Below are 24,570 nucleotides of genomic sequence, written 5' to 3' on the forward strand. Positions count from 1 at the left end.
ACATGATGCATTTTTTACATCCTAAGGTACAAGAAGCTATACAATTTTTATTAGTGATCTTGAATATTCTCAGGAAATTCCTTTAGCTGAGCATTGTTCCTAACTCATTCTCTTTAAAACAGTTGTGCTATTTATTCTTTGTTTGGCTTTACCAGTTATGTTCTAAGTGGTTTTGGAAAAGGGATAGAACCTTTTTGACAAATCTCCAAATCACTGTATCCCCATTGTTTTTGAAATCAGCCTTCGTAGAAGCAGATACTTAGAGACAGTTTCTACTGTTTTTCTGCTTTTGAATCACAGAATATTAATCTACAGTACAGTCTTAGGCTAATATTAGTGGATAGCTTCTGCACACACTACCCACATTTCTAGTGGCAGGCAGGCATTCAATCAACCAGAGATGGAAGTCATTTGGAGATACTGTTCCAAAGATAACATTCAAATCAGATATGATTTTAACACAGAAATGACTTTCAAGGCTCTTTTACGCTATTCACATATTAATGAGGAGTCTCGTGCTTGGCCTTTCTCAGAATCCCAAGAAAGAGTGATTTGCCTACAAATGTTTAGAGGTCTAAAGAGTCTGGAGAGTGTTTTAGAAGGACAAACACTCATCATCAACTTCCGCTGACTTCTGGGACCTGGAAGCACTGGCTGCTGTGAAGTGGGATTCTGCCTCTTATCCTCAATGAGCCAGTGCCTCCGCATGAAATGCCACGTTCTTGTCCTGTTCTATTTTGGGGCCATTCGACTGGAAGCTGTTTGAGGCTAGTGGTCATCTCTCATTTGTCTTGCCACTCAGGAACAACACAGTGCCTGGCACAGAATAGGCATTTCCGAACCTTTATTGAATAAATGGATGGACGAACGAATAAATGAGAGAAAGGGAGAAGTGAAAGACAGAAGGAAAGGAAAAGGGAAGAGAGAAAAGAGCTGACCTAGCAACTCATTACAAGCTTGTCTGACAGGATGCAAATGTGAAATCACCACTTCAGGAAATTCCTGTGTGTTCGACTCGAATCTCTGCACACTACCCACACACACATTTCAAATATGTCACTAAGTCTAATGAGTAGAGGGAAAAGGAAGGGATTGTGGCAGCCTCAATACTACTAATCTGTCCCATAATTACTCCTAAGAGAATGAGGGGCCTGTAGTTTTAGGCCTAGGTTCTCAGGTCAAAAGACCTGGATTTGAGTGTTTTACTTTCTTCTTGGCATTTATGTTCGAAAACGTGTCATTGGAAATTTATGTCACTTACCAATTCTCGTGGTTTTTTTTTCTCCCCACTAGACTGTCACCCCCATGAGGGCAGAATCTTATCTGCCGTGTTCACTGATATATCCCCAGCACCTAATAAAGTGCTCCATAAATAGGAGCTAATACACATTTATGGAATGAATGGATGGATAAATAAATAAACAAATGAATCCACAGAGCAACTCTACCACTTTTAAAATGTGTGACTCTAGGCAAATGGCTTATCCTCTCTGGGCCTTAGATTCTCCCACCTAGAGAGTTATAGATTGAATGAAATAATATATGTAAAACATTAGCATAATGCTTAATATATACAAGAATGAAGAGAAATGAGCTATCGTGCCAAGAGAAATTTCAGAACATTAATAGAATTTCCCCCACAGTATTTATTCCCTTTTGTCTCTTGACTGCTTTGTGAGGAGCTATAACTTGAAGGGGTTCACCTCCTTCAGAGGCAGAAAGGACTGAGGAGTTGGTAACTGGCTTTTGGGTCTCAGAAGTCATTCATAAGTTTGACCATGAACTTTAGAGACCACCTGAGAATAAAAATAAAACTTTTCTGTTCACTATGCCTTCCCTCTACTACTTTTCTAGCTAAATAAAAATCTCTGGATTGGAAATTAGAAGGATCCAAAGGAAACTTAGATATTATGTATCTCTGAGAGAAGCTTAAGGAAACACTCTAGAAGTTTCTGAAAACTGAGCAAAAGGTACCACTTGGCTTCCTTTTGCAGGGACACAGGCCTGAGACACTTCCCAAGTCCAGAGTGGGGAGTGGGGGCAACAGACCGAAGAGTTACCCTAGACCAGACCTACCTTTTCAGTGCCTTGCATCAGGGGGCCCGCCAACTGATGGGAACGACTGACTTATACCACTACTTACTCTCAAGGATGGCAAATTTGGAACAAAAATTAAAACTGCTTAGTTATAAAATTAAATTTCTTGCATAATTGAGCTTATGGCAATAGGATGAAGCTAAGGAGATGAGGAGGAGGAAGATCCTATAATGGGCATGTGCTGTGAGTAGGACTATCCATTTGAGAGAAAAAAAAATGATAAGGCACAAGAAATGAGAGCTTTATCCCTCTTAGAATCCTCCTCCTCCTCCTCCCATGGTCCTTCCTGTTTGGAAGCAAAAGCCACCTCTGACCCTGACACTTGCTAGCTGACCAGTCTGGTCTCTCTCCACCTGGGTTTCCTCATCTGGAAGTTGGGTATTATAACAGCTCTTCATTTATTTTATGCTATGATGAAGTGAGATATAAAAGTTAGTTATAAAATGTAAATTGCTCTAGAGATGCTAGGAGTATTTGCTATTTTTCTTCTAAATAAAGACATAAAGACTCCCGTATATGCAAAGGACTGGTTTGCACATAGAAAAAAAAATAAAAAATCTGAGTCAAATTTGTGGACAAATGCTCTAGGAAGATTATGCATTTTCAGGAATCTAAGCATAATCTGATTGTTCAATCAGGATCCTTTTTAAAATAGTGTACATGAGCGGGCAGATCTATGTTGACTGCATAATAACGTATTTAAAGCATTGTAGTATTTAGATCTTTCTGAAGAAAACAATGAGAAAGAAATACATGTACTTCTGTTTTATGTGTTAGTCCCTAAAATTGACATTTATTAGTACTTAGGTTACATAGATATTAATGCTGGTGACCTTATTTTTCCAGAAACAGACCTAAGAAATGCCACTTACTTCTTAAGGTCATTTTAGGTCAATTCTGGAAAACTGTGGAAAAGCAGCATTGTTTACCCTCTCTACTTCTCCGGAACTCTCTGAGTTTTCCTGGAATCAAGGCAAGAACGATGTACCCAAGTCAGTACACCCAGGGGCACAAACCTGATCAGTCCTCCCCTGATCAGCCATGCTCCTTTGCCAGTGAGAAAAGCCATTCTTCACTGGCAGGCTGCTGGAAATGTGAGAGAGTTGCTACCTGGGAGTGAGGAGGACAGTTTTTCTTGGGCCTGAGGTTTGTGCATCGGGTACTATGGCAACATTCTGGATGAAGGATATGATCAGTATGCAAATCCTCATCGCTATCATTATAAGGCAGTTAGATTTCAACACACTAAAGGAGGATTTTGTAATTATACCGAGCATATTTATGTTTACTACATTTTCCTGCCTCAATTTTAAATTAAGCAGACCCATTTTTAATATGAAATCTGCTTATGTTGAGCAATTTAGGAATTGGTAATGTACTTTACATTTAGGTGATATTAAAAACATTGTGTGTGTGTGTGTGTGTGTGTGTGTGCATGCACATGTGCATGTGTGTGTGTATTTTTCCTGTCTTTAGCAACTCGGAAACAGAAAAATACAACAATTTGTAAGCAGCAAAAACCAAATATTTTCTATTTTGTGTTATTGTATGGTTTCTTCTTATCATGATGTCCTGTGTATTGCAGGGTTTTTGGACTGAAGAATATTTTATACCTAGTGCCTTGCTAATTACACAAATTCAAGTGAACTTTACAAAATACAATCAAGAATAAGAATGACAGTTCAAAACATTACAAGAAAACTGGCTTTCTGCCCAGTAAGATCAACTGGAAACACAATTCTAAAGAACAGAACTTTATATGGCCTTTCCTTGAAGGTTCAACTCAATCTCCTTCCCAGGGAATCCTGGGGCTCAGTTTTCCATCTACAGAGAGCAGGGTTGGATAAAATCTCTGTACCCTGCCAATTGTGAGAACTGTTGGTTTCCTGTTGTGTTGTGTTTGGATAGGCGTGTAAACCATATTCATGTTTATGAAGATACCGTGCACCAAGTAGTCTTATGCATTCACCCAATTCACCCGATTCACCCCACCCATCAGGAAATGAATCAATCACATGCATTAGACTTTTCTTCTATTTAAAAAATTTTGTATTTATTGTCATTTGATTCTTAAGTTATTAAATGTTTCCTCTTTGTATATATGGAGTCTCCATCTGCATGAATAGCCTAGTTGTGTCTCCCTCACCTGTCTCCCCACATCTTACTATCAGGCTGGTATAAAGCAGGTAAGGATGTGTTGATGCACTTTGCTAACTCTTGGCCTAGGTGTTGGACAGGAAAGGAGAAGCTCCATGACAACAGCCTACCTGTGAGCATGCCTTCATTCACCACACAGCTTCCATCAATCAGAATAGCATCACAAGGCAATGAGAATTTTCCTGGAAGAATAAGAGTATCTCCAGGAACCAAGAGACGGGATTCCAGCTCCTGCAAACCTACACAACAGCCAAGGTTTCATGACTGGCTGATCTATTCCTGTTTTTACTGAAAAATGCAAGTGGCTGAGAACTCTAAACCAACCTGTTGACCAAGGACCACCCTACACATTCACTTGCTCCAGCTCCTTTCTGCTCATTTGTAGAACCACAGAAGCCGGATCCATAGCTAAAGATTACCAGAGCAACAAGATTCTACCTTGATCTTAGTACTTGGGACAGCTCTCTGTCCATAGGAGATACTCCAGGCTATCCGTCACCTAAGAGGTGCCCCTTTAATGCTGCTTACTTGCTGGGGCTGGGTTCTTAAACCACTTGGCACACTTTGGATTGGGGCCTAGTGTAAATCATTCAGACAGCTTCTGCTGCCCTAGGGTGAAGCTCCTCACTCCTTGCAAAGAACCATGGCCTCCCCACCCCAGGCTAAATCCAGAGAAAATGCCAAATGCCCAGCCATCAGCAATTTACAAGAATTATTCAGGGCTAGATTCTGGATAACGGATTGAAATGTTATGATTCAGGGTCTGTTTGGGATGGTTATTAAGGGAATTCAAAAAGCCTTAAGAAGGTTTACTGAGCAACATTCAAATGAGTGAAGTATGGAAGGCAGAGGGAACTGGAAGCAGCCCAGACACTGGGTTTAAATGATTCAATCAAGGCAAGGCATGCGAAGTACCCAGGTTACAAAATTCAGTGAGGGGTTCACCTTCCGGGTCCTGCAAATGCAGAGGTAATTTAGCATGATCTTTCCTCCTTAAGTTTTGCATCTTAGAAGCCTTATTTGCCTCACTTTAGCCCAAGACCTGGGTTTAATCAGAGAAGACTTTTCTCCTCAACTAATAATCAGTAACAGATGAGACTGATTCCACCCTGAAATATTAGGATGCTGAAGCTGACAGAACATATCACTTACCTGTGCCCTTTACCGTGACCGTAACCTGGACTTTGTTGTGATCCTCCACAAGGTTGTGCAGCTTGACTGATTGCTGCCAATTCAAAGTTCACATTTAAACATCGGATAGTCCATAACTTGAAAACTACATAATCTTAGCACGGTAAAAACAGAGCCTGCCATCACAGCCAAAGTGACTGTGGGCAAAGGGTCAAGCTCTGCTTTTGATGCTTCTGCTTCCCTACCCCAACCCCTATCCTGGCCATCCCCCAACCAGTAGCAATAAATATGTTAATACATTTAATACTATTTCAATTCCAGGAAACATAATGCACAATCAACCTGCCCCAGGACCAACACTAAGTCCTGAGGCTGCACTTCTTCAAGGTACATGATGAAGCAGGGGAAAGACAAGACCATGAACAGGTTACTTTCCCTCTTGGGACCTCTTTCCCATCTATAAAACAATTAAGCTGAATTTGATCTTTACATTGCAAGAGCCTGGGAATATTTGGGCTATTTTGATTTTATGTGGAACAGCCATCCCTTCCTTTATAAACAGGTGGATTTTCATCTTGGAGATGTCTGCAGACTAGACCAGTGTTTCTCGTTTTGGAAGCCTGGCACTTCCAGTAAGGCATTATTATTCAACCTAACTCCCTTTTCCTCATCTGAAAATGGAGACAATAGCAGTATCTGTTTCAGATGGCTTTTAAAATTTAGTTAGTGTTTATCTTGGTTCTCCCTTTGGAGGTACTTATTACCATGGTAAGAGCTCAGTAAGTACTAATGATTAATAAAAGTTGTTGCTAGATAAACAATTGTCGAAGTGCGTCAGCTGGGAAGATCTGCTTGGGGTGGAATTCATTGAGATATGACCCTGGGCAGAGTGAAGGAATTGGAAGCTGCCCGGAGAAGTGGAGGCAGAGTCTCCTGGGAAAACTCAGGAGAGGGGAAGGCAGAGGTGAGAGTATATTCTCCACACAGTTCACCATATCGACTGTAGGGGGCGCCATCAGCTGGAGCGTTCCTGGAAGGCACAGCCCGGCTCACCTGGATACTCAGAAAAGATCTGAATACTGTCAACAGTACTGAAACACAGCCCAGCTTAATGCAAGTATAAAATTTTCCTTTCAGATGTTAGGGTCAATTATTTTTATCTGTCCTATTGATGATTTTTAGCTGATGGTAGCCAGTGTCACCAGACTAAGACAAGTATTACACACAATTACGTAACTTTCCTCTTGAGAAATATAATAAATTCCGTGTTTTTATTTATACAGAACAATTTATTCTTTACTTCAATTTTTTTTTTTAAGATTTTCTTATTTATTTGTCAGAGAGAGAGCATGAACACAGGCAGACAGAGTGGCAGGCAGAGGCAGAGGGAGAAGCAGACTCCCTGCCGAGCAAGGAGCCCAATGTGGGACTCGATCCCAGGACGCTGGGATCATGACCTGAGCGGAAGGCAGCTGCTTAACCAACTGAACCACCCAGGTGTATTACTGTTAGTTAGGTACATATTCAGTGCCTTAAATTGACTTCCTGTGGCTTGCCAAGTGGGGCATCCATTTTAATGATGGATAATGGTGAGAAAGTCAGCCTCGGTTCTGTGACAAGAAAACTGGATTCAGTCAGGATTCCTGATTTGTGGGTCAGGTTTACACACTAACCAGCCATGTACCCCTATGTAAGAAATTTCACATGATAAGTTATTTGTTCCTTCTCCCTGAATAAGTGACATTGAATTGAATCATTTTCAGTTACCTTACAAAACTGAACATGGTCTGATACTGATTTATTTTGCATATCAGAGATTTATTCAAAGCCCCCAAGGCTTCATAGGGGTACCCAGCGTTTCTAATGGCTCACGTTTATTACTTTTAAACGGTTTAGAACATTAAGCAACTACTCTGTGCCAGGCACAGTGGGTAAGCACCTGGAATGTATTGCTTGATTTTTTTTTCTACTCCTCAAACTAATCCGACAATGAAAATGTTATCATCTCCAATGTACATATAACAAAATAAAATCCAAACAAAAGCAAAACCAAGACAAAATAGGGGCTTGAAAATGTTAAAGTAACTTGTCTACAATCATTCACTTACTAAGTATTAAGATTGACAATAAAACCCTAGTTCATCTGGCTCTAAAGCCTTCACTGTTGATGAATACATTCTCCTAAAGTGCTTGAAAATAGCTTTTTTTCCTGTAAGAAGACAAATAACCTTCCTTATAAATTTCTTTAAGTTACTTTCTTGCTTAGCAAACTCTTTTAGTCAATGCCATGATAACTTCAACCTAGCTTAAGAGGATGATAATCAACACATTTGGAAGTGGTGAAGTATGAGTTCATAATGATTGACTGTAACTCTCAAAACTCATTATGGCATCAAGCCGGATTTATTCATCAGGCTTCGTGTTCTGCGAGACCTGTCATGCTTCCGCGCCTTTGTTCAAGCTCATACTCCGAATGCTCACTCAGGTTTTCCACTAGCAAACTCTTCCGAATCCTTCACATTAAGCCCTTCTCAAATGTCACCTCCACCCTGTATGTCACTAACATCCCCAGAAAGGATTAATTGTTCTGCTGTCTGTGTTCCCACCAGTATTAGTGACCTGATCACATTCCATTACAGCTGTTTTTTATCAGGTGTCCCCTGGGAAGCAGGCCGTTCAAAGAAGACCCAAGTCACTTCCCTCCCTGACTGTTCCTGCTTGGGTACCCTGGGAGTCTATCCCATAGTAGGCCCTCAGCAAACACTTATTTAATAGAACTGAATTATTTTACTCCTCCCAACAACACTGGAGAAGGATAATGTAAGCATCTTCTTCCAGCTAATGTACCAGGAAACTCTACAAACGCGCGTTTCTATGACAACGAACCAGTTAGGAGAAAGGGAGGGCTGTGATGCTGCCCTGATTTGGAAGCTCGCTGCCTGCTTTTCCTCAGGCCCCCTCTGGTTTCTCCCGTCCCTGTTTAGTGGGACCAGGATCCGTTTCCAAGACTAATTTGCATATTGTTATTACTCGGCATCTGTTGCTGTGTGTCCTTGTGTTTGCTGTGGCTGGATTTCCTCCAGAGATGAGTCGTGAGGGCATTAACTCAGGTATCTTTTGAGTCCAGTTCCGTCATGACCGAAGGCAAGGCACTGTGGGTCAGATACCCTCCGCGCTATTTCTAGCAGCGGCCTGTGGAGCCAGCGATGGAGTGTGCGAATCAGCTCAGTGTAAATACAGCTGAATGCCAACCCAACTTGCACTCACACCTGCACCAAACTTGTTAGGGGCTGCCACGGGGTTTTTCTCGGCTTAGGCAAGGTTACTCTCTCTCTCTTTGCGGCGTGATTTGGCGCTAGGTTAGGTAGAGAATGATAGCTTATTCCGCTCCTGCCGACACCACTGTCCCTCTTGCAATTTTCAAGGCTGGTATTTGTTTAGCAGGATTTAGAGAGGGCTGAAGATGGTCCTTCCATTCCTGGCAAAGCCTTTCCCCAGTCTTTTTGAAATAAAATGATCAAACAATGGTTTACTGCTGCAAGGAAACTCCTAGGTCGCTTTGAAATTTTGTTCAGTGGGACGGTGTGAAATACTTGCCTTGGAATCAGGAAACCTGGGGCCATGGTCCTCACAGCCACCGTCACACCGCAAGCCTGAGCAAGTCACTTCCCTCCCTGACTGTTCCTGCTCTTCCCTCGCCGGTGGTGGGAGAATACAACCGTCACAAGTGTATCCTTTTAGAGTTTGCCCTGCCCCACACAAGCGCCTGTTACGGATGTGGGAACCGCTTTAAATAGTGAAGAGCTAAAGAAATACTGATTGTTGGGGATTTGTGACTTCAACTGCAAAGATAGTTTCAGGAAATTAGCTTATTTGCAGTGGTGTTACCAGTCGCTTTACAGGGTGTCAGATAAGCTTTGTTAACAAATAGGAGATGCTAATGGGATTAGTGTCTCTTTGTTAAAGAATTCTTGGCAGTACTGTGTTCAAGTGAAGTTCCCAGGCCAGTCCCTGCTTTAAGCAAAGGCATTTCGGAACTATTAAAATGTAGAAACTGAATGTTCAAGATTCATTAAGGATTTTAAAATAAATATTAAGAAAGCTACAAATGGAAAAACAGAGCATACCTACTTTTGGAAAAGGAGAACTTGATAAGCAAAACAGGAAACCCAGAAACCCAGGAAAGAAAAGAGAAACATATTTGACTACACATTTTTAAATACCTGGGAAAAGTCAAGGTCAAAAGAAAAAAGATGGATTAATAAAATGAAATTTTCCACATGTACAATGGACATGAAGAGACAGTAAATAGAAAAGAAAAATGCATATATCTATTAGAGAAAAATGTGTCTAATCTCATCAATAATCAGCAAAATGTAAATTAAAACAACCATGGGACATAATTTTAAAAATGTTAGCTTGAAAAATTATAAACATTAGTATATAACACCAAATGCTGGTGAGGATCTGGGGAAATGGATACTCTCATATGTTGCTGTTATTTTATTTGAAGAAAATAATATCTCAGTATCTATTAACATCCAAAATACATGTATCTTTTGATTCAACAACATGGCTTTTGGTTGCTTTGCTAAAAAAAAAAAAAAAAAACTGTGAACACTAAAATGTAAGGATACATCTATAGTGTAGTTGTGTGTAATTCAGCATACTTAGGGAAAATTGGAGAGGAAGCCCCTATTTTCCATAAAGAAAAGGATTGTTGAATAACTTATGATATACCATGGAATGTCACACCATGATTTTTGAAACATGGTTTAGAATTATTTATTCTAAACTATTCCTGGTGGATGGCCACTGAATGTATTATAAGTGAAAAATACAAGTTCCAGATTAATACTCAAAGTACATTCCTGTTTTAATAAAACAAATTAATAAGTATATAAATAAATCTCCATATAAACTAATATTTCTGTGCATCCTATAGAGTAGAAAGAGTGAAAAATATGTCCACTGATGATGCCATTAATAAATAAACAGATGTATTTGGATCCTAGTGCTTGAAATTGTCCTTTAGTGGATTCCTCTGGAACAATAGCTCTTAAACTTTTAGCATGCATAGCAATCACCTGTAATGAAACTGTGAAAAAGCACAGATTCCTGTTTTACCCTGAATATTTTGATTTAATAGGTCAAGAGCTTAGGAGATTTGAGTAATTCTCTCACTGAAACATTGCCCTCTAGAGTGAAGAATCAACCTATTTTTTTCTGTAACCCTTCCCCCAGGAATCTCCGTATTTCTTTTCTGTTTCCCTCAAGACAGTTATACCTAAGTTCTAAGTGAAGAAATGGGCATTGTAAAGAATTTTTTTTTTAAGATTTTATTTATTTATTTGACAGACAGAGACCACAAGTAGGCAGAGGGAGACAGAGAGAGAGAGAGAGGAGGAAGCAGGCTCTCCGCTGAGCAGAGAGCCCGATGCGGGGCTAGATTCCATGATCCCTCGTGGGATCATGACCTGAGCCAAAGACAGAGACTTTAACCCACTGAGCCACCCAGGCACCCCTGTAAAGAAATTATGAAAGAGAGACTGAAGTTTGTCATAAACATGTAGATAGGAAATGTGTAGAACAAAAACAGTATTTAAGTGGGGGAAATATGTGGAAACACTCGGGGGGGGTGTAAAATAGCATGCGGTAACACCCCATTTAATTGGGACCCATTGATTACAGGTAACAAAAATTTGTTAAGTTGGCTTAGGCAGGTGAAAATTTGTGAAGATACAGGGATGTCATATAAACCTAAGGTGGGAAGCGAAGCCAGGGGTCTCAAGGGATCCCAACAGAAACAGGAAAAGCTATGAGGAGCAGGTCATTCATTCTCTTTCTCCCTCTACCCTCTCTTTCTCCCTCAGCCTCTCCCCTGGACTCCATATTGTTCACCTCTGTGTTTCCCTGTGTATTTGGCTCATTGCTTTGCTCTTTCTCTGCATAGTGTTTTCTCTGTTTGTCCCCACACAGGAATCAAAGGTAGCCATTCTGGTCCTAGCTAGCAGCATTTCTCAGATCACATTCCTAATAAAGTGTAACAAACAGCTTCAAGCCCTTAGGCTTGGATCCCAGGCAAAAAGTTATGTTGGCATCATTCCTGTCAACAAACTGGCTTCTCCAGAGTTTGGTGACCCCTGTTCCAACTATGCGTGCCAGTGCAAAGAAAGATAGAGCCAGTGAAACAAACTAGCTGCAGGCTGCTAGAGCTCGGGGTGCTCTCAATGGTCAGAGAAGAGGAGGGTGGCAGAGCGCTTGCTCCAAAATATGTGTACTTAATTTCATGCCTGTCAAAGAGTTGGAGGCTGGAGAGAGTAACCCAAGTTCATGGGTCCAGCCCCTGTTGAAGTCTGCTATACTTTATGTCCTTGGGTTCTATGACTACTGGTACATATTTATAATATATATCCATTGGATGATTAGGGTAGTTTAAGTAGGTTTCTATTATTTGTATACATCCTGACCTGATTTGTTTATCTGATAGGCAGGCTAACACCTGATAGTTGCACCTAAGGGTCTAATAGGAAGTGACTCCAGTCTAACACATGCGCCCAGATTTCTAGTGGTCAGAAAATTTCTTAGTAGTGTTCTGAATTTTCAAGGGCTCTTTTTCATTCCTTATTTGTGGCCCGCGCAAAATAATAGAACCCTCATGGTGAGACCTAAAAAAAATAGAGTATAGCCTCCACCATTTACGGCTGAGGAAAGTGAATCCAGGGAAAACAGAGTCCAGAGTGTCATACAATGAGTGAGCCGGTGGTCATTAGCAACCCTGTCCCCATATTCCCATGACGCTTCCCTATTCACATTATAGGGCTCCTCCCTTCTATCTCTGTGCCCGCTCCCATCTGTCCACTGCCAACTTTGCCCACTCCAGACATAATAATAAAAACAATGACAGAAATACTAGTGATAAAAAGAACTAATATTTTGTGAGTATCTACTATGTACCAGGAATATAAATATTCAAATTCATGGTTCAATTTAATTCTCTCAGCTGTAACATCAAAACACACACACAAACACACACACACCTCTTATAGATGAGGAAGCTTATAATAGTGTCAAGTAACACAAATAGGAGAGGTGATGGGGAGATTTTTAACTTGAGTAGATAAGATCTCAGCACCACAAACATCTTCAGAGAGTTCTGTATTTTTCCTGAGAACATTTAGATGGTTTGTGATGATGTATTCGAGTGAATATATGTAACTGTCTTTCCTGTGGAACGAAGGACGTGAGGGTAGGACCGTATTCACTGATGTTTGACTTAAGCCAGAAAGTGTATGAATGGCTTGCAGGTATCAAATTAGATATTCTAATAAAGCAAAGATTTCTCAAAATCTGGGACCTCTAAATTCTATTTGTCGGCTTCACATTACATACATTTATCATACGACCAAGGTAAAAGCTTAGGACACTATGGTTTCCTATTGTGGCTGGCAGAATGTGTCAGATCTTTTATTATCCTTTTATTATCTATTTTCATGCTTTTGCCCAAATGCTTAGACTTCACCAAGAGGACTGTCACTCTACCCCCTGACTTGGCAGCCAGGAAGAAAGTATTCACCACCACCAAAGGCGGTTTACGGGTCACTGTTAATATTTTCGTGATTTAAATTAGTTTGTGAAAAAAACACACATGAGCACTCATTTTTAAAAAAGAAAAGAAAAAACAGAAACAAATAAACAAAACAGGGCCCTGTCATCCCCTCTCTCTATTTCATAGAATTTCCATTTATTAACTTTTCATGTTTAGGTTCTGTTTTCTAACTTTTTACATACTTATTGCTTCTCTCTCATTTCTCATCCAACATTTCATAACTCAAAATTTGTAGGATCTAAACCAGATAAAGAACCAATATTAGATCTAATATTTGTTGAGCAACTGAAATAGAGTTGGAATAAAAGGTCCCTTTCAGTGACTCTTGTGTCAACACCCCGTGTCTACCTTACTGACACATGCTCAGAGCTTACTCTGCGGACATCTAGAACTCGTCTCTCTTCTCACACGTGTGTTCGACTTCCATCCCCAGCTGTGGTACTAGCTTTCTGCTGATGAAATATTGCCTGTGCAGTAGAATTTTGTTGTATAAGGAGCCAGAAGCCCCAACTCTCTCATGAACCCCCTGGATCTGGAACCCCCCTCTGACCTGGAACAAGCACTCTGGATCTTAATTCCTTCTCTCTCAGTGAAGGATGAAGTTGGAGACGAGATGGTTTCAACAGGTCAGTAGGATTGACAGACTGACACATTGTGCTGTACCACCATCTGCCCCTCAGCCCCATGTATACAAAGCTAATTCCATGCTCAAGTTTTCAAAAAATAGACAATAAATACAGCAAGACATCTTTTTGGAGTGGCCTCATGATTCAGCCTGATGACTCTTAAGCAAAGTTGCAGAACATTTTCTAGAAAGATGTTGTGGGAAGCTGAGACTTGCAGGGACTATAGGATTGTAAGTAATATTCCAGAAAATTTTATTTCAGAATGCATTATCATATTATTTATAAGACTTATTTAAAAAAAAAAGGAAGGTTTTAAATGGCTATAAGATGAACAATAATGGAAAGTTACTATGTTGGCATCATTAACCCATCACAGCATTCTTTCCCACCATACTCAGACACAACCTCAGAGTCCTTCCAAACATAGTATGCCATTCAGCCTTCAGTCAATAATTAGACTTTACAAGAACATTTTCATCTACCTGCCAGTCCTGAAGCACTTTTCATGAGATCCCTCATTGACCTTGATTTTTGCTTTATGACATAAGTTTAACAAAGCAACTCCTTGCTCTCAGTAGAAATCCTGTAGGTTTTGCTGTGTGGGCACCAGAAGCGAAATAGAATCCCAGACAGCTCTTACCTGTCGCAAATCATACACACTTAAGACAATGGAGAGAACAGACAAGATGATGATGGCCACAGAGTATTCTACGTAACCTTGAGACAGCCACAAAGTTAGGGTAAAGGCTTGGAACACGTAGAATGGATTTAAAACCTGCAGGTACAAAAACTGCATTTTAGTCACTTGCATAGATCTTAGTGGCAATCAGGACCATGTCATTTCTTTATGGAAATTTTTTCTTTAAATTTTTACAACACACAATGATCTCTAATATTCAGGAATTCACTTAGAACTCAATTTCGGTAGAGAAAATGTCAAGCATGGAGAATGTGCTATGGTGGAAGCAAAGTTATTTTAAGCACTCATAGCCTGACCACACATTGATCATTCTTATTTCTTTTGAACTTTGAAAAATATTTTAGGGCTGTCTGGATGGCTTAGTTTGGTTAAGTGTCTGGCTTTGGCTTGGGTCATGATCTCGGAGTCCTGGGATTGAGTCCTGCTTTGAGCTCCCTGCTTAGCGGGAATCCTGCTTCTCCCTCTCCCTCTGCCCCTTCCCCCCACTCATGCTCTCTCGCTCACTCTCTCTCTCAAATAAATGAATAAAATCTTTAAAAACAAAATATATATATATTTATCAATAACAAAACCTAACAAGTTATCTTTTTAAACAGTATTTACCCATAATGGAAGAGAATTATGATTTAGTCTCTCTATTTTTTCTAAAGATTTTATTTATTTATTTGACAGAGAGAGAGAGAGAGATCACAAGCAGGCAGAGAGGCAGGCAGAGAGAGAGGAGGAAGCAGGCTCCCGGCTAAGCAAAGAGCCCAATGCGGGGCTCGATTCCGGGACCCTGAGATCATCATCTGAGCCGAAGGCAGAGGCTTAACCCACTGAGCTACCCAGGGGCCCCAATTTAGTCTATTTTAAAAACAAACTTCAGCTTTGACCATTTTATTGCATTCTTCACGTGATCACATGCTGCAGATTGAGTCAAGGTGTGTGAGGAAGATGCAAGACTGCACTTGTATCCAGGTCATTTAAAAATAACAGATTCTTCATGTCACGGGTCTTAGCATGATGCTCTGAGAGTCAGGCAAGTCAGCACAGGCCTGCCCTTAAACAGGGACCATTGTACCCACAGCTGTGGTGAACACCATGGGCGGAATCTATCCCCAGCCCAAAGCTGGCCATCCATTCACATAGTTTTTTGGTCTCTTTATAACATCTTTAACTTTTTTTAAGCCCTCAATTGTCCCCATTTTGGCTTTGCTGACCCCACTATTAATGATAGCAGAGAAAGCAAACCTGAGGATCTATGAGTCATATGATGTACACACATCGCATGAATTAAAGAGCCCATCTGAGCAAAACAAGGATTCTTTTCTTTTTCAAAGATTTTATTTATTTATTTGACAGTCATAGATCACAAGTGGGCAGAGAGGCAGGCAGAGGGAGAGAGGAGGAAGCAGGCTCCCCACTGAGCAGAGAGCCCGATGCCGACTCGATCCCAGGACCCTGGGATCATGACCTGAGCCAAAGGCAGAGGCTTAACCCACTGAGCCACCCAGGCCCCCCAAGGATTATTTTCTAGATAAAGTGCTCTTTATGATAATTATGAATTAGATGCAATATTACCTAAAACCAGTGCTACTCTTTCTACCTCTACCTTCTATAATTCTCTAACATGTTAAATAAACTTCTCCTTTAGTCCTGAAAATGAACTGATATCAGGTTAATAAGTTAATAGGCTTTATCTTAAGAGTTCCTTAAAACCCTGGATATATTTTGTACATTGACAAAGATTTGTTCCTTAATGTTTCTTATTATTTCCATTGCAACATGCTTTCCTTAGAAATTATAGCTCTTCTGTCATGTATAAAATGTTTTAATTGTAGATTATGCACTAATGATAATATGATTTTGAGTTTGTATAAATTCAGTAGAAAATTGGTTAAATACTTCTTGTGTAAGAAACAACACCATTATAATTAATTTAGTTCTCTTGTTCAATATTCTTTGGAAGTCAAATACAAAATAGTTTTATCTGCTTTTTTCCTACTAAAGGCTTAGTAAGTAGGTGGAGATAATACTACCACTACTTTCAAAATAGATCAAATTGATACCTGGGAGAATCTTCAGCAGTTTGAAAATAAATAAGAAGTTTATTTATTTTTTTAAAGATTGTATTTATTTATTTATTTGAGAGAGAGAGAGAGAGAACACAGCATGGGGAACAGCAGGCAGAGGGAGAGAGAGAGAGAAGCAAGCTCTCCAAGCAGGGAACCCAATGTGGGGCTCTATCCCAAGATCCTGGGATCATGACCTGAGTTGAAGTTACTATTATTAGTGGTGGTGGCGGTGGTGGCAGTGGTGATGGTGAGCCACCCAGGTGCCCCATGAATAAGAAGTTTAAAAAGCAGCCTGCTTTTTGATAGTGGAGGAAACTGTGTGTATGTGGAGAAATAGGATAAGTGGGAAAATCTCAGTACCTTCTAATCAATTTTTCTGTGAACCTTAGAGTGCTCTAAAAATAGTCTAATAATAAAACATTATTTTGAAAAACATGTCTTGCTAAACAAAATGTTTTAGAAATAGATTAGAAACATGCAGCATGGAGTGGAGGCTAGCACAATCAGCCCACTGGGTTCCACATAAGTACTGGAGAGTGATGGCTAGGAATTCATTGCTGTGGGGAGTAAGACCAACAGTGTTCCGCAATTAGCAGGAGACCAAACCAGGGTTGCCCCCCTGCTCCAGAGCAGAGGCCAAGAAAAGTCAGAACCATAAACTGTTCCCTAGCAGAGGGTGGGGTAGGAAACAACAGAGTTCACGGTGCAACTGTGAACCTGGCCACATTCCAACTGGCTCAGGGCCTATGTCTACTAGATCCTGGGGAGCAGAGCCCCAACCCTCAGGAAAGGCCCTGGCTCTGAATGGAGAACCCTGGGACCACTAAGAGGCAGTCAAACTCAGAGCCTTCTAGGAGTGTGAGTGAACACAGAGAGAAAGAGAGAAATGGAGGCAGGGGAAGGCCCACTGATGGGAAGCCACCACCACCACCACCACTGCCACCGTCACCACCACCACCACCGTCATCACTGCCATCACCACTTGCACTACCATCATCACCACCACCGCCACCACCACCATCACCACTGACACCACCACAACCACTACCACCACCACCACCATCACCACTGCCACCACCGCCACCACCACTAATAATAGTAACTTCAAAGCACACAAAGAAAATATTCCAAAAAAATAAATAAATAGGCTCACTAACAAAAAAATCATTCTCAAGAAAATTAATATGATAAAATAACATGAGAAAGACCAAACAATTCCATTTATAATAGTCAAAAAGATCATAGAAGTAATAATATTACTCCCACCACCAGCATTACAATCACCATCAGAAACATAAGAAAATAATTAAAAAAAAAAAAAAAGAAAATTATGAAACAGCAATATGTCTCTCATACTGGGATGGGATTTTTTTAAAGTGGATTTTACTTTAAAACAAGTGGTTGTTATTGAAAAGGACCAGTTAGAAATCCTGGAATAGGGGCGCCTGGGTGACTCAGTTGATTAAATGTTTGCCTCTTGATTTTGGGTCAGGCCATTATCTCAGGATCATGAGATTGAGCCCCACAACAGGCTCCATGTTCAGTGGGGGGTGGTCTGCTTGGGATTCTTTCTCCCTCTGCTCCTCTCCCTACTTGTGTGCATGCTCTCTCTCACTCTCTCTTTTCTTTTGCTCACTCTCTGAAATAAACAAATAAATCTTTTTTAAAATCCTGGAATAAAAAATATATATTTATCAAAATATTTTTTAAAAAAGAAAAGAAAAGGAAAAAACCTCTATGGACAGGAAAACATAGACTAAAAACAATAGGGAATAAAAAGAAGTTATATGAAACACAGATTTTGTTCAAATCAAAGTATCCATGTGTTACCTGAAATTCCCCTGTGTACCAAGAAGTAAAAAGTAAACAACCAAAATTTTTTTTTTCAAAAATAGATAAAAACAGTTAGTTACCTGTTTAACAAGCAGCTTCCATATAGGCTGGATTTCTACCTCAATGGCATTGGGCCCGCACACTAATCTTCTGTAGGAGATTGATCACCTATTAGTAACATATCTAAAACCTCATTGGTAAGTGAGTACAAGCCAAACTAAGCAAAAGTCACTGCTCTACCCTCTAGGCACTTTGTGCCTTTAATCAAAAATTAATGTGCAAATCCTAAAAAATTAACGTGTTTTTAAAAGGAAAGTGCATGATGGACAAAGTTATTTTTCCTAGTTAAAAAATATCTTAAGTACAATGTAACTCAATAATCAAAATGAAGTTAGTAAAACATTTTGAGTTATTTTTTAATAATTCAATTATATTCTAGGAACAGCTAAAAAGACACAGATATGAAGATGTTCCTAGAATTCTCAAGCATTCGAGATTGCTCTTAACTGTAGAGATCGTATCCATTTTACCTTGGTCTCTTCAGCACCTAGGACAGGCCTTTAATATATGAAAATAAATACATGAATGAATAGTTAATGAACTGGAAGAGGACATATGGTCCTCACAGCTAACCTTTGTAAATCCACACATATGTACATTCCAATAAGAAGCTCTTATGTTTGTGTAACATTTAAAAATTTACAGAGTTCTCACACAAGATTTTCTCATTTGATTGCCAATCAAATGGTCCAAAGGGAAGGGACAACATCCCCATCTTTCCAATGGGAAAAACTATTCATTTGGGTGTTTTGGCAAAAGCATGTATATCTAGTATTAATTGCGACAATACAACTTTTAAGCACAGGTGACTGTCAGAAACTGCACTTAGCCTTTTGTATGTATTATCTTCTGCAATCCCCATATTACCCCTATGAGGTTTCATATTACCATCTTTAATATAAAGAACACTGAGCTTTGGATAAAGTCAGTAACTCTGCCAGTCTCAGAGCTAGAAAGAAGCAGATCCAGGTTTCACACCCTGGTTTCCATGCCTCAACTTCACACTCCATGAGCACCAATGGTGCAGTGTGTATTATGGGTTCTTTAGCTAAGCCATGACATCACTGAGCCCAAGTTTGTCTGACTTCCAAGCCATGCCTTTCCAAGTGCAATTATTGCTTGCCTGAGTCCAAGAGGACTCAAACCAGGGTTTTCTGACCCCATATGTGAAAACCCTGAGGTGCAGAGATGCTGGAGGACAGAAGGGTCAAACAGTATGTGCTACTGGTTTGGAATGTTACATGTCTCCAAACTTCACACTGGGAAGGAGACGTAACCAAGCCACTTGGTGCTCAGGATCCTTTCCAGAATCTGTGGGAATAACCTATTGTTGGCAAAGTGTCAGAACTTCTCAAAATCCTGAACTTGGTCTTCTCCCTTTCTATCTCTCTGCTTAGAATACCCCTCCCACAATCTTCAATTTATAAAGGCCCACTCAGGCTTTGAGAGTCAAATCTGTTGATAGAGCTTAAGGCTGGAGAAATCCGAGATTTAACAAACCTGGATTTGAATCCAGCTAAGGCTTAGCTGCTCCCTAGACCTGGAACTAGATTTCCCACCATATTTGTAGGGCCAACTCTCTCATTTCATTCAGGTTTTTCTTCAATAGCACTTCCTTAGTGGAGTTTTCTTTAACAATTCTATTGAGAACAGCCACCCTGATACTCAACTCAGATTCTCTTTATCTCCTTACCCTATCTCATTTTTCTTTATAGTGTGTTGATAATCTGAAATTGTACCTAATTTTTTACACGTTAGTAAGCATGCAACAAGAGACTCTTATCATTCCCTATAATATAGGCTTCTAGAGGACACTGATATATCTTGAATGCCTAAAAAAGGGCCTAATACATATACTACTCTCAAATAATATTTGTTGAATGAATGAGGGGTGAGCCTCAGTTCCCTTACCTATAAAATGCGTTTCATAACACATTCCTCATAAAACTGCTATCAGTAACATATAACATAAACAAGTAAAGCATTTTGCACAAGTGCCAAGGGCATGACAAGCTCTCAGTAAATGCCAGTTATCTTTCAAGTCTTCCTTAGTCCCACAGGCACAATTAACTGTGTTTTCCTCTCCTCCAACATGCCTCCTTTTCTTAGTGGTAGCAGGCACCTCTTTGAATTGTATCATATAGTTATATATCTTTTTCTTCAAATTTCCTAGACCCTCTTTAATGGCAAGGATGGAGCCTTTTCAACTCTGTTTTTCTAACATCTAGAGGCACACTGTATGAAAGAGAATGTTCCCTAAATCTTGGGATTAATTAATGAGGAACTTTGTGAACCATGTCTAGAATGCTCTCTCCCCTAACAAGTCTGAAAATCCAGTTCACAGAACTATAGAAGCACACAGTTGTGAAAAGTCAGTTTAGAAAGAAACAAGGCAAGTCTGATGTTCATCTTTTTCTGTCTGGTGACATGGTTTCTGGTGTTACCATCAAAAGGAGAGGAGCTCATTTGCCATGAGGACTGAGACCCAACAGATTAATCAGTGCCTATAGATTATCCTTTTTAGGGCTTGTCTGAGACATGTTTGGATCACAGCCTGGCATACCTCTGGCTGCTTGGTCTTTTCCACCATCTCTTGCCAAAAGATATTGCGTGTTTAGGGATCATGTACTCATCTCAATCTGAGCACAAAGAAGGATTTTCAGGGACATTGACCAATGACTGAGCAATCAGAAGGAATGGAAGTCTTGAAGCTGGTAATGTGAGGAAAGTTCCAAGGAACAGAGATTACATACCCTGACTTTAAAAATCTGACAAGCTGAGAGGGAAAAGTCATCCTAGATTTATTCCAGAATTATTCCATTATATCCAGCCTTTTTAGAACTAAATAGGCTGAATAAAATTATGTAGACTTGCCTAATATTCAGAACTATTTATTAGGAGTATAATTTCTTTGGAGGCAGAAGGTCCCTCTCCAAAAGAGATTGAAATACTTCTTAACAGGGAAGCTGTGGAAAGCATTTCTGGGTTGGCTCTAAACTACACTTGAAGAATCACTGAGCTTTCCTGCAACTGTTCCATAATAGTAAATCTACTGCAATGTATTTATTTCTGAAAAACCAAATATAAATGACTAGGAATACTTTCTTTTGTAGTATGGGATGGTCTTTGGGACCATCTTTTGGAATGGTCTATGTCTGTTTCAATTTTATTGTTTGTTCATTCATACATTTTTCAATTTATTCACCAAATAATTATGGTGAATATGTTGTGTGAGGCTCCAAAATGGTGAATCCTAGAGTCGGGGTCCTCAAGGAGGTAGAAGGACTGTGTCAGAATCACTAGTGACCTTTTTCAAACCACACATGTCCACTCTGATTCCATTCTGAGAAGCCACCAAAGGAGTCCTTGGCAGAAAGGGGGACCTAAAGGTTTCCTAAATAGCTAAGGCTAATCCAGGGGGTTCTGGCATGACCCACTTCTGTGAACTTTAGAATTTTCAGGGAGCAGGCTTGTAGAATTAAAAAAAGTTCCCAGTCCTCCAGTTCATGAATGAATAGAGATAGGAGCAGGGGACCTCCTAGAGGTCCCTGAGACCCTCTGAAAAGTTCTCTTCAGGACAATGTTATCTCTCCTGATGTCCCGAGTTGCCTTTTTGCTAGAGATATGTGCGTTTTTCATCGTTGCCTGGCGGCAAGGAAGCCTAATGAGAATGTTGTATTTAGACTTCGTGGCTTTTCGTTATCAGAGAGTTTTGTGATTCTCCTTCCTTTACTGCTCGTGTTGCATCCTTGCTTTTCATAAAGGCAAGCTTATATCCATTCTGGAAATCAATCTAATATCATACAACCAACAAATGAATTGATCACATTTAATTTTTGAAAAAAAGCCCTAGTCTTACAACTAAAAAATTAAGGGGGGATATAGTTTACATTCTACTTACTTGCTTTACTGTTCAATTTAAAAAGGCCATAAATAAAGTCTGCCTATATATTTATAAGGACATTATCTCCTCTATTCTTCATATTTGGGATACTATTATATATATACATATATATGTGTATATATATATATATATATATAAATAATAAGCAAGACTCTTTGTTTTGCTTATTAGATTGTCAAGTTCTTTACTGCATGGGCCAGATTTAAATTTAATTATGTATGATGTTTTTTAAATGTTTATTAAAGCTTGGCACTTGATAAATAAGGACAAACGTGAGGTAGCTACATTGATGGGCAATCTTTCCTATGGAAATGGTGTCCTAGGCAAAGGCAAAGTATATCTGTGATAATCAATTAAATTTCCTAATTAGATCCACTCTTTGGACACCTGGTACTTAATGCTATTAAACCAGTATGTTTTTATGACTTTGAAAATATTTTGTGTTCAGAGTATTAAGCATTGCATCTGAAATCTTACATAATGATATTCTTTCTAAGGCATTTTGCAAATATTGTCATAATCTAGATGTCTTGTTCATTTTTCAACATGTTCAGGCAGTAGGAAAAGTTTAAAAACAGCTGATAGGTAATTCTCAGAGTTGGTATGTGTATGAATCATGGGCCTGCTAAAAGTACATTTTCTGCTCTTACCACCACCCTTTACACCCTTTACTCAGAATAATGGGGGTAGGCCCAAAAACCCGTATTTTAAGTACCAGATTGCTTCTTAGCTTGAGAATTTGTGTTTCTGATGGACTGGAAGAAGGGCAGGCAAGAAATGTCTTTAAAATGGGCAAGAAATGAATGTGATTATTAAGATTCTGGAGAAGGCTTGCAATGGTTTACTTTCAGACTCATCAGGAGTCACCATTTCAGATGATAGATGTGGGAACCAGAAACTCAAAATCTCCATGGGTTAATGAGCAGCATAAGCATTTCTGTACTATTATTACACTATTATGTCCTAATCTATGTGCATTTATAGATCTCATTCTCACAATTATACCACTGTTCTTTGTCTCTCTTTCCCAATAGTCAATGAATGCCTCTGGAGCAATGACTAAGCCTTATTTATCCTTAGATCCCTAGTTCCTTCCAAAGTGCCTAGCATAGAAGGAGATATTGAGTTCATAGGTCAACAAATATATTACTATATTCATTCATTCTGTAAATACCTATCAAACTTCTACCAGGAATCAGGCACTGTTCCAGGTGCCTGGATACAATGGTGAATGACAATACAGTGGTGAATGACACAACTACCTGAGCAAACAAAATCCTCATCTCTAGGCTGTTTCTTCACAGGAAAATGCAGTCATAATATTGTCTTTCTCTCTCTCAGAGGATTTGAAGGATGAGGAAGCAGATGTCTATGAAATGACTCAAGGTTTTTTGAGGAAAGAAAAAAAAAAGACAACATAAAGGAGACTGTTTTGCAGTCCTGAGAGGGGAAAAATCAAATATTATTTGATTGGCTTTTCTTTTTAATAAGTTTGCCTAAGATGAGAACAACTTAAAATACATCTTTGTTGCTGGTAAATAAACTGGGATTATAGGAAGCTGATGAAACACTATGTCAACTGTTCACTGATCATAAGCCATTTGATATCTCACTTTTTACTGGCAGAGTTCATCTCAGGGAGTGTCACAAACCCTACCTGACCTCTTGTTCTTCGCTGGTCAGGCCCAATCCAAATGTGTGATGGATGTCGTGGCAGGAGTTGCTGTCTTCCAGTAGCCTAGGATGTGGTCAGGACAAGAAGCGTGCTTCAGTTCATGGCATTCAACATATCAGTGCTTTTCCTTTATACCCTGATGAATGTTGAGAAAAAGTCAAACTTACCCGACTTTCTGAAACCTCTTCTCCAAGTAATTCCAAACGTACCTGATTTTCTGCACTTGGATACATCGCAGCTGCAATTACAAATGTGATAGGACAAAGTAAAGCCCATGGTGTTAGTGAGGTCTATTTGGCACAAGTCCCAGTGCCATGCTCACTTCCCTTGATACCCTGCAATTCCCAGCGCAGCAGTGTGACATTCAGAACTTCCATCCAACAAACATTTGCATTATTCTTTTTATAAAGATGATGATTTTTATAAAACATGCCATAACATTGCACTCAAAATTACTTACTTTTAATTCTGGCTTCAATACGGCTTGGTTAATGACAGAGTGGCGGTCAGCCACCACGGGTTCTTCTGGATTCTTGCTTATAGGGAACTTTAGTGTGGATAAGTAGAGGCATATAACTTTCTTCCTCATATATCTTTGAAATTCATCCTAGAGAAGACCCATGAAATCCAGCCCATGAAATTCTCAAATGTCATTTATTTAATAAGACAATCAACCAAATATCTACCTAGACTAATGGTTAACAAGAGCCTCAGCATTATA

At 39.6% G+C, this 24,570-nt stretch overlaps 1 protein-coding gene across 3 annotated transcripts in view; it reads right to left on the minus strand.

The window, feature by feature from the left end:
• ATP13A5 (ATPase 13A5) overlaps positions 1–24,570 on the minus strand; it is a 104,368-nt gene that overhangs the window by 61,651 nt on the left and 18,147 nt on the right. Inside the window, exons 3-9 of one of the 3 annotated variants that reach the window (XM_004745281.3) lie at positions 24,310–24,456; positions 24,017–24,087; positions 23,832–23,912; positions 18,291–18,360; positions 14,261–14,395; positions 5,407–5,479; positions 4,365–4,436 (exon numbers count right to left, since the gene is read on the minus strand). In XM_004745281.3, the coding sequence (XP_004745338.2) occupies positions 4,365–4,436; positions 5,407–5,479; positions 14,261–14,395; positions 18,291–18,360; positions 23,832–23,912; positions 24,017–24,087; positions 24,310–24,456 (649 nt within the window). Of the gene's footprint in view, positions 1–4,364; positions 4,494–5,406; positions 5,480–14,260; positions 14,396–18,290; positions 18,361–23,831; positions 23,913–24,016; positions 24,088–24,309; positions 24,457–24,570 lie in introns of all 3 variants that reach the window. The other 2 variants (XM_004745280.3, XM_004745282.3) reach the window with 2 other exon arrangements.

The sequence above is a fragment of the Mustela putorius genome, unplaced genomic scaffold (assembly GCF_011764305.1).
Source record: "Mustela putorius furo isolate JIRA1106 unplaced genomic scaffold, ASM1176430v1.1 tig00003834_pilon_pilon_pilon, whole genome shotgun sequence".
Classification (NCBI taxonomy): Eukaryota; Metazoa; Chordata; class Mammalia; order Carnivora; family Mustelidae; genus Mustela; species Mustela putorius.